Raw genomic sequence first — 13,216 nt, forward strand, 5'->3', positions numbered from 1 at the left:
TCAATTTTGAAAGATGAAATACTGCTATGTTCCAGCAATCACATTTTTAGATATCCTAAGAATGGGAAAATAAGATTCCACAATCCTTTACCAAGAGCGTGAGTCAACTTTGCTTACACAATGCTTCACTGGAAAAGGCACTTTACATATGCCTTAGTGAAGATAAATAAAAGAGTGACAGGGAGTGAGACTGAGCACTAGACTCCTCCTCCTTCTGAACGCAAAGATTCCTTCCTGACTCCATTTTGCACTAATACAGTTCACTTTCCAAAGACTGGTCTGCTTTAGAGGAGACAAGCCCTAAGCAGATAGAGTCAGTCCACATTACACAACCGTGAAGGTATTGGTTCCTTGCATTCTTATTTGGCATCCATATATAGCTTTCCACACTGACATTTACACTTTACATTTAGAATGTAATACTTTTTGTGGATGGTGGAACCAGAAGTCTTAACGTGCTTGCGCATGTTTAGTAACATACATACCTGAATGTCACCATAAAAACAAGAACAATTTCCTTTTCCTTTAAGTCCATTCTTTTCAAAGGGTTAGGTCCTCAGAAAGGTTTCCCCCCATTTGTGTTTAATTCTCAATAACTGTATTGCGGAACAGTGACCTTTTTTAAAAGCAAAAACAGAGCACTGCTTTAAAAGGTCACATGGCACAACTCAGAAAGCAGAGCAGATCTTCTGGTATGCCACGGCAGCACTAGAAATCGGGATGCAGGCAACAGCCTGACAAGTATCTGGGTAAAACAGCATGCTGAAGATTTTCATCAATCATTAGAACTGTCACCCATTTTCCAGGACTGCCCTGGCCAATAAGGATACCTAGTCACCCTGTACAATTTCCAGCTTTTCTGCCGTCCTTTTTCTTCACCGTCGTTTTAGCATAATGCCTCACAAAACTTTTCTGATTTAGAAAGATTCTTGACATGGGAGAAAGCTAGGGGCAGCCTCAAGAAAGCTCAGTAAATATGTACAAAACTCCCAAGACTCTTGATAATTTTATTTTGTAAGATCAAGAGTTTTGGTGAGCTGTAGTTAATGGCTAGCCAAAATACCTGTGAATGACCTTAGCTCTGATGAATGAACTGATGGTAGCCAGCACATCAAGCGAAGCAGCGCATTCTGTGCTGTCACTGTTACCTGTGCTGCCGTCTTTTCTTGTCCACTCATCTCCACGTTCTGCAATGCAGGTGTCACAACTGGTGGAGGAGGGGCTCTGCGCTTTTTCACTTCTGGGTTTGCTGTCATTCCTGAGATGTTACCAAGGGACAGTGATGGACCCAGGCTACTGGAACGAGAATTCACCGAAGGGGAATTTGGTGCTGTGGAAAAACCCTGCAAATGGATTAACATCTTGGATTAACATCACTTTTTAAAAACAATGGGAAAGAAAGAAGAAAAACAATACACATCTGGTTACCGTTTAAACAATGATATGAATAATCATGTGAGCTCCTCTGCCAAACTTGCTGAATTGCAAACTGTAACTTTTGGATACTTGTAAAGGTCAACTGGAACAAAGCTTACAGGCAATATTAATATCTCAGGAGGCACGAAGAGCGTGATGGGCAGATCAAGGCCTTAATACATTTTTTATATTCATATACAAGCAGAAATATATGCAGTCATATAGTAGAAAATCTACAAATAGGAAAGACTAGGAAACATGATTGCTTGAAAATGTGCATTTTTAGTTTAGTTTTGACAGTTAAATTCAACATAATTAATTTTTTGAATTTGCTAATAAAAATCTTGCAAATACTTTTCCCTCAAAACCTGTGAGTCACCTTTTGCTATTCGTAATTAAGAGAAGCTTCCATATTAAATTGAAGATTTTACTTTTTAATTAAGTTACAAGATGGTCACTTCTTCTCAGAAATGGCTTCTGTGAAATCACCAATCCACCACGAGCTGGAGCAGGATACCTAGTCTGGAAGCGCAGCCTAATGAGCATGGTTGATAATGCTGTTCTTATCACAACAGAACATGCTACCACACTTGCAAAACTCACCCATTGAGAACATAAAGCTCTCAGGCAGAATTTTGTCCAAGACCACAGAATACATATGGGCAGGAAACTAAAGGCCACCACAAATCCAATCACTTTCCAAATAAAAGAGATAGTTCTTTGAACCCAAGTTCTCCAATCCAGAAAGCGCTGGAAAATGCTTTGCCTCAGTTGTATGGCTGCCTCATCATTGTCGCAGATATCTGGGTTTCCATAGGAGTGTAACTAGCAGTGAATTTGACTCGTGATAATTCCTTTCCACAAATGCCAACTGCAATCTTAGCTAAAAATTAAAAACTTGGGGCAGCAAGCTCAAAAAGACAATTCATTTAATTTTAGCACTGTTGAGGAAGCACCAATGAAGCATAAAGAGCTAAAAAATATAGCAGTGTAAAAAGATGTATGCAATACAGGTTCTTGACTGCCTGGTAAAGTTCAATGTTCTACAGATTCCTGTGAAAGCAACTGAAAATGCTAAATGCAGATAGCAAACTGATTTGTGTCTTGTCCTGCCATTTACTACGCATGTGGTAACTATCACTGACTGAAAACTATCAGCTGGACGCTTTTGTTATCTTTTATGTTGCACACTTCACAACAGACTTCATCTTGGCATAGTGTATTTAGCACAAACGGGGCATGTTACCAGTCTTCTCTGACTGACTAGAGTTTTACTGAAGGATTAAAGCAGTATTTGCCACATCTTCTTCATCGCCGATTTCCTTGAACTGAATAGCATCAATAGCTTCTTCACCTTCCTAGCAAATGGAGATAAAAGCTCAAAGTGGAAGGTGAGGTTTAAAAGATTAGTTCTAATCTTACAAAGAAATATACTCTTTTCTTGGCCCTATATCTTGGGCAGAGGAAAAAATAATTATCTCATCTGTAACCTACAAGCTTTAAGTCATTCTCAGTGCATATTGTACCTGGTTCTATCAAATAGAGTTTGTTTACTCCTAAAGAAATGACATGGTTCACAGGGTTAATATAAAGTAGTCTCCTCTTTTCACACGCTTATAAAATGACTGAATAAAATAATTTTAAAGTGTATTCTACAGGGATGCTTTTGTGACTGTTTTAATTCTTTGATTTACCTTGCTGGATAAAAAGGATGAGAAATTTTGTTAAGAGATTTAAAGATGTATACAAATAATAAAAAGCCCCTAAGACTTCGCTCCCAGCATTACAAATGCAGGGTACCAGTAAGAAGATAGGATGCATCCAGTTTTAAATGAATATCCTATTCAATTCTACCTCATGATCTTGTGGCTGAAAAGCTATCAGAATCCTTTTCCAGGCAACAGATCACTTGTGAAGGAATAACAGTGATGAACAACTAAACATTTTAAAGCTGTTTTTTTTTTTAAAGCTTGGATTTCCTAACAGAAGATACAGGGAAAAAAAGTAATACTTACATGACACTATAAATATTTTATCACAAAAAGACTTTAATGAAAGAAAAAATAAAAACTTTGGAAATTCATGTATGTTTTATTTTCCAAGTCCAAACTTTATATCAAGCCCATTATTTACTAGGTGAGCATTTCAAGAATGCTCATGTTAAGACTCTTCCCCTAAAATAAAAACTCGCTACGGCTTCCAGGGGAATGGAATGAGGACAACTTCAAACTGGTTTTGAAAGCCTCATCATTCAGCAATGAGAGCTCTGTCTAACTGGAGGCAGACCTTCAAGCTCTCCCATGTGTGTAGTCCTTTTCATTAGCTTTAAGAGAAAAAAAAAACATTGGACAAACCACTGATACAAGTGTTTTTGGCATGACTCGTCTTTTGTTGTAAACCTAATCTAGAGAGACAACGCCTTACTCAGCTTTTATATTTTATGTTGTGTTAGATGCTGTGCTGTGCAGCTTCTTTCCAAATCGCTGGATTTCGGAGGTTTGGTTTTCAGGCAGGTTAGCAAGGCAACTATTAAGAGCATACAACATTAATTAAGCAAACTTGCAGGGACCTGATATGTACATGCCATTTGCCCAAACCATCCCTCATTTCTTGTTGTTTTAATTTGTTATCAATGGATCGATTTCAGCGGAATTACTCAAATTACAGCAGCGTAAGCAAAAGAAAAGCCAAGCTCAAGTATTGTAGCCAATGTAGCTGGCTAAAAAAGTCAGCCCTTATCCTCTGTTTCATTTGACAAACAGGTTAGCATGAATGCTCTGCTCAGAATCAAAATCAGTTCCTACAATCGTGTCTTTTGTAACTATTGGGAAAAAAAAAAAAAAGGAAAAAAGGAAAAAAAAAGAAAAACCATGTCAGAAAAAGAAAATTCATGAAAATGAATTATATAAAGAGCTTTTAAAAATGTCTCCCAACTTGTAACATCATAGTCTTTGGTAGACCACTAGTGTTAGAGCACTTTGCTAGCAGTTCAACAACAATTAAGTAATGCAAACTAGCAAGAAAAAAGACATAGTTTCCTCTTTTTTCTCTTCCTGAATTAAGCCAAAGCAAACCCAGCACACACACAGATACACCAGAATAGGTCAGCAGTCAAGTTAGACTCTAGTCGGGCAAGGGTCTTGAACACGTACTGAACCACAACCACGGACTAAAGCCCATTTCAATTCCATGAAGTAGATGTTGGAAGGAGGCAAGAAACAGCTGTAGTACCTACATATGGTGCCATCAGGTTTCATGGATCCATTGTTTCATGTCATACATACCAGCTAGTTTTTCCTCTCTCACTAATCTTCCGAAATCTAAGGAATTTTCTTTTTTTCTAACGTACAAGATGCTTTCTTTGAGTTAAGCAGTTTAATTTTGGGATTTTTTCCTACTAGTTCTCATTGAAATTTAGCTTTCAAAGACTTTTTGGAAGGGCAAAGAGGGGCTTTTAAAAGCACAGAAGTATGAAGGCTCAGAGTAACCTGGTGACTTAGGCATACCAGTCCCATTTTCAAAAGACACTGAGAAGTCAATTTGCTACAAGACTACCAGAGTCCATAGCCTGCTGAACGCCACACAAACCAGATTAAGAGCATGAAGCAGAGGCCAGCCTGTGTTCCAAGGTCATCAACCTAGAATGCAATTATAAAACGTCTTTTGCAAACTACTCCCTTTTCAAGGATGAACTGAAGCTATGATATCTTATGGATACTTCTGAAAATTTTAATGTTGATATTAATAAAATAATGTAAAATTAATCTATTAAAAATATAACTGTACTGCTGTGAAAATTCCATTGTACAAAAATAGATGCGTATAAAAATGGAAGTCAGCTTATGTTTGTTTTCAGAAGATATCCCTCATATATAATTCTCTTACCCAAAGCCCTGTTATTAGCACTTCCTTGATTTTCTGATGACACTAAGTGGCATTTAAAGGTCAGCAAGGAAGAGACTGCAGCTTGCCTGTGAGAGTGATTTGACTTCCTGTTCCCTGTCCACACCGGTCAATAAAAATTTTTCAAAATGTCAAGTTATTTTCTTGTGAGGTTGCTACAGCCAGGCCGTTCTTCCGCAGCTCTTTGCCAAAACTCACATATTTGAGATCCCATCTTGTTATGCAATTTCCTTCTGAGAAGTTTTTAAATCAAAAGTAATCAATTGAGCTGTTTTTAAGCACTCAAAGTACCAGATATATCAGCAAAAAGTAAGGGTTTTTATTTTTTCCAAAACAGAGACAAAAAAAAAAGAAGTGTCATAAAGGAGATAATTTTTTTTTGTAAGTGTACCGTGGGTAAATACGAAAGGTAAGATTTCGAGCAGGCAGGCAAATCCATCTACTCAGTGACAGCAAGAACATTTATGACTGTTGGGCATTTAAACTCTATTAATGCAAACTTTTATTGATTTGCTGAATGACACCACAACTGATTACAATTGGCCATTTAAAACTCCAGACAAGTTATGTCAGACCGACTGCACAAATTAAAAGTCAGAGGCTGCCTTCCTTGACATGATACTGAAATTCCTCATACTAGCACTAAATTTGACAACACCGAAACTGAATTAATCCAAGCTCCTGCTTCAAAACCAAAGCATAATACCGCGGTCATGAGATTGCTTGGAGACATAGTTTAAAAAAAACCCAAAATTGTGACTACTCAGATTTTCCTTTCTAACCAGCCACACTGAATACAGTTTGTTTTTTGTATTCCCTGAAGCACTTGTGATTCTGGTACTTGCATACAGTCTGCAGTCAGAAAGGAAAAAAAAGTTAACCTTTTCCTGCTCTGAACTAAAAATAATAAATGCATTTTTATGCAATTTACTTTATGTTGCTTTACTGTCTCATTGCATTTTGCTATTGGTAGGAAATGATCTGGTCACCCATCACAATGTTAAAAGAGAAGCAACTATTTCTTTTTCACAACAGTAACTCGTACAGGCAGTACCACATTGGTTTTATATGCCTGCCGAGTAGGCTTTCAGGTTTTACTGTAGATGTTTGGAGTTATACTTTGAAGTCTGTACAATTATAGTGAGTGCTATCTTATGCTTGTATAAGTCTACTATAGTATCTAGCTAGCAATTCCAGATCTTGTGGTCAGGGCCCATTTGGTGGACACCAGAACTTATACAGGCAGAATTAGAAATTCCTGAGAACGTTCTCTCTCCTGTGCCCGCCAGTTCTCCCTCACCATGACCAACCACATTCCTCTTGCTTTACTGCAAAGTTTGTTTATCAGAAATCCTAGCAGTGCCAGGTGCAAGGAGGTCACCTCCTTTACAAAGTCATCTACTTTATCTCCCAGCACTGAAGTACCATGACCAATCTGTCCCTGCAGAGGTTACTAAAAGCTTCCTATGACCAGGTCCACACCATCTGCAATTATGCTGTTTTATTGCTTAACTATCCTTACCATTAGAATTTTTTTCCTTCTACCTTAACTATAATTTCCCTTCCTAGAAGTTTATTTAATAAATTTGTGTCCTCACTTAGGTAAGGTCATGTGATGTAAAGCATCTCTACATCTCTACAGCTAGGAGCATAACCTTGGTTTCCAGCTCCAACTGATTTATGTTCACTTTCCTGTGGTGTCCAACCCCTTTCCCAGTAGAAAGCTGGGAGGGAACTAGAAAAGTGGAGAAAAGCTTTCTGAAACAGACCAAGGGGCTTAGATTCACTGTTTGTGAATTTCTAAGTAGAGAACAAGTGCGGGTATTAACTCAAGCCCCATGCACTACACTGAGGACAAAGAGGGTGCCCAACCAGAGAGAGCTGGATATATATTCTTTGAATATATATCCAGCTCTGAATATATAGAGCTTTGAATATATATTCTTATATATTCCAAACTCCTTTTCCATTTGAAAATCAGATGGATACTGAATGAATATGGCAAAAATCATAAATAAGTTGATTACTTTTTTTATGAACAGTCAAATATTTTACTTTGATGTTTAGGAATATAAACTTTTTATTCAACTCATTAGTAGGTTAGAAAACATGGATTGGGAATACATGCATTCCAGCTAAACATGAACATGTCTGTAAATTCTTGCAAATACAAAGAATCAGATGCACTAAAACCAAGCCTAATCAGCATCACCTACTACTACCACCTCCCTCAGTATTCAGCCAATGTGAGATCACAAATTTAATCTGAGTTCTCCAAAAATTAATAAACTACCATAGCACATATAAAGCAGTGGAATACAGATCTATGAATTCAACAATGTATATATAATATTCAAGCAACTCAGAGATTGTCAAATCATTCATACTTTTTCAAGATTTTATGATAGATGTGATTCCTCAATGCTTTGAGAACAGGTTTTGAATCACCTCTGGTGATTTAAAATTCATTGTATTTCCTCTAAATAATTTCTCTTGTTTCCATGTTTCACTCTTCAGATTTTCACAAGTCACACTACTTTTCATGCTTAACAAAACCTTTGTCTATTACTGCTACCCAAAAATCACTCATGTCAATCAGAGGAAGGCTCCCTGGTAGAATGAAGATGACAGTCATAGTATCAAGGTAAATTGATGTAATGATTTTTTTTTTCCATCACAGCAATACATGCAGAAAAGGGAAGACAAACTAACTTGATTTACATCTGTGTGCTTGTATCATCTCTTCTGTTTAAGTGGCAGTGTGTTTCAAATAAATGCATAGTTTTTTAAAAAAGTAGCATCCCAACAGAATTAGCAAAAATAACCTCTCTTGACAGGGGAGGGTAAGACACTACCCTTTCTGAACTGTGGGACAAAGGGAAAGAAGGCAGAGCCATGTCTCAACAACTCAGAAGGCGGGAGCAGGCAGCATGCTGTCTGGTGCTAATGAGAAGACCGAAGTGTATTAAACAGTGTTTGGAAGGCACACGTAAATCATTTGTGTCCTCTCCTACCCATCTGGACACTGAAGTCATTGCAGTAACTAGCAAGCACGTATCCTGTGGACCTCGTGAATCAGAGCTGAGGAACTTGTTAAAAAGAAGGAAAACGTATCTTCTTTGATTCAAAGCTGTTAGCATTGACAAGTCAGCCTCAACAAAATGCAGTGAAAATACACTGGCTACAAATCCTTCTAATGCATAATTTGTTTAATTTCTGTTACTGTGTGTCCTATGAAGGATGAAAAATTGTTTTGCTGAAATCTAAAGCTATTTAGCCACAAATGAATGAAACTTAGGCTGCTAAACATCCTTTTCTAAACAAACGTGATCGGCAAAGCAAGCAGGTGTATGTTCAAAAAAGCAAACTTCAGCTCATAACCACACAAGCCGATATATTTCCCACTTAATATTCCAGATAATATTCCACTTAACACTCTGCTTTCCACCAGATTCTCAATTTCCAGAAATACAGCTAAAGAGCTATGAAATGTAAAATTATTAGAAGATATTTCAACATTGGTATAAATCCAATGATATCCATGAAACAGCCACAAGCTTCAGCATGTGTACATTACAGGTATCTTTGTAAGCGGATATACTAAAATTACCATGTTTTTTAAAAAACACGTGCATGCCCAATCCCTTAAAATGACACATTAAGGTGACAGACACATCACAGAGAAATCATAGACATATATGCACAAGCTTCCAGAACATGCCTATTTCCTTCATGCCCTTGCACTATGCACCTGATACCATCAGGCTGAATGACAGCACACAAAGCCTGTGCTTTTTTTAAATTTCTGGATGACAGATGCATTTTGAATACCCCTAAAACATAAATATTCTTGCTTTTGTTGTAAAACCTAGTGAGACAAAACCATCATTAACACAGCATAGAAAAAATTTCTGCACTGGATATTTTCTATGTTGCTTGGTAGTTTAATGGAAACTTTACTGTCCATCACTCAGGTAGGACGTAGGAGTGCAGGCTGCAGACACAATCTGAAGCGAATTCCAAAGTCAAGCTGAACCGTGGGTAACAGTCTGGGATGCTGGCAGATGCTTAGGAGAAGGTTTGTTTGTATTTCATACAAGTGTAAAATGATTTATCTTGACTTTCAGAAGTGCGTGGACAACTTCGTGTCTCATTTGCTAGAATGCTGTCTTCTTTTTTTTCCTTCTTTTTTAAATATCGTTCTGGGAAAATACCAGAATCAATTTGTGTGTATATATATATATACATATACATATACATATATATATATATAGATAGATAGATAGATAGATAAAATACACCCTCTCAGGGCTGATTTACATCTTTCTGGTTAGACTGCTAAAAACTTATCTTCCACAAGTCCAACTCTTTTTGTCACAGCACACTGCCAAAGTGTAACAGCCTATAAAAAAAAGAGACTGTATTTTGAAAATAGATTTTTCATAACTGTCAAAAATACAAATATGTAAAGGCAATATGGGGAGAAAGATTAAATTTAAAATATTCCCAAAAGGGAATGACTAACAAAAAATAGGCAGTCAGCAAATTTAGCTAATCACATGACTTATAATTTTTTTGACAGCTCCGTGCATATATGCTAAATAACTGTATCATTACCTGATAGTGCAATAGATAGATGACAAAGAAAAAATTTTTTCACACACTATGCCAGACCAAAAAAAACCAGAAGAGCTAATCTATAAAGAAAAGGAAAGGGTTATCTAGTCGAGATAAAATGTCTCATCAAACGGGGACAGAAGATGGGCTTGTAACGAGAGACGTGCAGGGAGTTTGGTGAATTATAAAAGGAAATGGGAAAAAAGGTGTGAAACACTACATGTCTCTTTTGGATATTTGTCCAAGTGGTACAAAAGCAGACGAGAAAGAAGTAGGAAAGAACACAGGAAGAAGTGAGGAGAGAAACAAAACCACAGTCATTATGGTAAAAAATGAAGTTAATATGTTCACCATATTTGACCAGAGAGGAAGTCCTTGCAGAAATTCAAAGACAAAAATCTGGAAAAGGAGAGGAGCAAAGCAAAGAGGAGAAGACTTCCGTAAATGTGATGATAGAGTACTGGCTCGTATCCTGGGGAAGGAACAATGAACTAAGGAGACTGAACAGGACAGAAACCATATTCTGCAAGAAAACTCAAACGATTGCTCACGTTAGCCCAGAAAGATGGCGATGTTAATGCTCACTTGTTGACATGAAGACAGCAGGGGAAAAGTCACATAACAGAACTCAAACTGGTAAATATTCAGTACTGAAAGGAAAAGGGATTAATATACAGATTTGTGAATCTGTAATAAATATTCCTGTGGTAGGGATTTAATGCATACAGAGACATGGAATGAGGCAGAATGGAAGAAAATAACCAAAGAAACATCTCAAAACCTACCAAGAGAGGTCTACAAGCCCATGACAGATCCTAATGGAAAAACGCATTTTATAGAAATCTGAAGAAAGAATTACAGAGGAAAATTCATATGGACTCCAAAATTCAATTCAATCCCAGTAGAGAAAGAAGACAGAAAAATATCAAGCCAGAAGGAAAACAAGGAAAGAACATTTGAAAAGAGGCCATTTACACTTGGCCTTCGAAGGCTATTAGTAGATCTAGTGAGAGCAATCTTGGAAGAGTGAGGATGGAAAAAGCCAAATTTTTGTTAGTCTGAAAAGGTTCATTTCTCCTTTCACTTACACTTTTGCACTATGTGAAAAAAGATTAGCTCAATCAAATAGTGTTGAACAACCAAGCCGAAAATCAAAATCTGTCCTTATTAATGGTCTGGCAACAGGCTTCAGGAAACGGGGAGTTCAAAAGGTCAAAGACCAACAACAGCAAAAAAGACATTTTCATAATTTCCACTGGTGTTATGCATTCATCAATCATAAATAACCACAAAAAGGATCAGAGGTTTTGAGCTAAATGAATTCATCATTGCGATACAAGTTTATTTTCTCTAGGCTTACTAGTTCTTTTAAATCAACCAGCCAATGTGTTTGATTCACGGAAGACAGAAGTTGTATTTGCGATATATGTCCTTCTGAAATTCAAAATATTTTGAAAAACTACTGAGAAGAACTTCTGCTGCAATAAATTCTTTTAACATATAGGAACTATCAAACCACTAGAGTTGATCATCTTCAATATATTTTCATTGTAGATACGCCAATTTATACTGGAAGAGGAGATGGAAACTTCGTATAAAACATACAATTTTAAAAATATCTGTTCTAATGTCTGCACAGCCAATTTTATGGGGACCAGAATTATGAATGTAATAGTTCCTGGCATGAGTTTTTTGGGTGTGTATTTGTTTGGTTTTAAAGAAATAATTTCTGTTTTTTCTGGAAAGTATTTTTATTTCAGTTAAATTAAAAAGTGTTTTTCCCTCATTTTAATGAAAGTGTTTTCTTTATGCAAGTTTTCCAGAGACAAGAAACATTAATGATCAGTTCTCATTATCTTTCAGTGCCTGCTGAAATTCTGACACCTATGACTTTTGGCCTCTGAAAAATCTCTACTTATTATAGCTGTTGATGAATCGAGAAAATCTGTACTGAAATTCAAAGGCAAATTTTCACCAAGATCTGCAGAACTTCTCTGAAGTCAAAGGAGTTGCTCTGATTTACTCAAGTTCAGGGAACTGACTTCTAGCTCCAGTCCCTATAACCCATTTCCCACACAAATACTTTGTTAATTTAGAATGAAGTTGTGCAACTACTTTTCCCTTTGAAGTCTATGGTAACTATAGGTGTTTAGCTAGAGGGAGACAAATAAAATCATCCAACTGTTAAAGCAAATTTTCAAAAAGGAAGCTTTACACTTTTTAATGATAAAACACTGCCAAAAATATTACTGAAAAACAATGCAACCTCTGAAGATTTTAAAACTTAAATTAGAAGAACAAATCAGCTTTTGAACTCTGAAATTAGTGCAAATCTTAACACAAATCCTAATTACAGAGTGACTAAGAGGATTCTAGCAACATGAATCAGAAGTCAACAGCCAGGAATTTCACTGTTTCAATTAGCTCTTTCAGATGTCTGGATGTGCACGTGTGTATGCACACAACCTGTGTGTGTACATACATGTATCTACATACAAACACAGGTATGTATACACACAAAATTTATTACTTATTAGCTCTTTCAGACGTCTGTATGCAGGTTTGTGTGTGTATGTACACATACTTACACACACTGAGTACAACAGGCTGAGTCTGAAACCCTAACGGGTGGCCTAAGCAACCCCCAAACCGTATCTGCAGCTTCCATGCTGAGAATTTCTGGCAGCAAGTAATGGCACTGAAGTGGACCAGTCCTTTAAGGACATACGACAACTTGCTGCAGAAGACAAAAACAAAAGACAAACTCATAGCTTGATGCTTAGGTATTGATGTCAATGAACCTTTTTGAATTATAACAGCTGAATATTTAGCCCCAGATCAACATCAGTGGTCAGGAGTACAGCGATGAAGAGAAGGTTTAGAGGCAACACTCTCCTGCTGGACAGTGGATAGAGCACATCCAGGTGTCGTACACATCTATCTTCTGTTTCATAATACCTACAGATCAATACCTACAGAAATTAAGCTTGTCCCATTAAAGGAGATGAACAATTTAGATAGAAAATACATATGCTTATACTCCAAAGAAGTCACAAAGCAAATTCATTTCAGGATCTGAATGTTGCAAGAGCAAGAAATTCAGATCCAAGTTGCCTCTCCATTCTGGAGGATTCTCCAAAGGCTATCCTCTTTGGAGAATAACCAATATCCTGAACATGCTGGCAAAAATCATGCAAGTTCAATAATTGGGCACAGAAGAACAGGTTAAGAATAAAGAAGCAGATCCCCCCCTTCGAATTTTCTTAGAATTATATTCAAA

The 13,216-nt window shown here is 36.9% G+C and overlaps 1 protein-coding gene across 8 annotated transcripts in view; it reads right to left on the reverse strand.

The window, feature by feature from the left end:
* Nucleotides 1–13,216, reverse strand: part of COBL (cordon-bleu WH2 repeat protein) — a 164,441-nt gene that overhangs the window by 75,242 nt on the left and 75,983 nt on the right. For all 8 annotated transcript variants that reach the window (XM_075494105.1, XM_075494106.1, XM_075494111.1 and 5 more), the window contains one exon: nt 1,149–1,343. In XM_075494105.1, the coding sequence (XP_075350220.1) occupies nt 1,149–1,343 (195 nt within the window). The remainder of the gene's footprint in view (nt 1–1,148; nt 1,344–13,216) is intronic.

This window comes from Mycteria americana, chromosome 2 (assembly GCF_035582795.1).
Source record: "Mycteria americana isolate JAX WOST 10 ecotype Jacksonville Zoo and Gardens chromosome 2, USCA_MyAme_1.0, whole genome shotgun sequence".
NCBI classification, from domain to species: Eukaryota; Metazoa; Chordata; class Aves; order Ciconiiformes; family Ciconiidae; genus Mycteria; species Mycteria americana.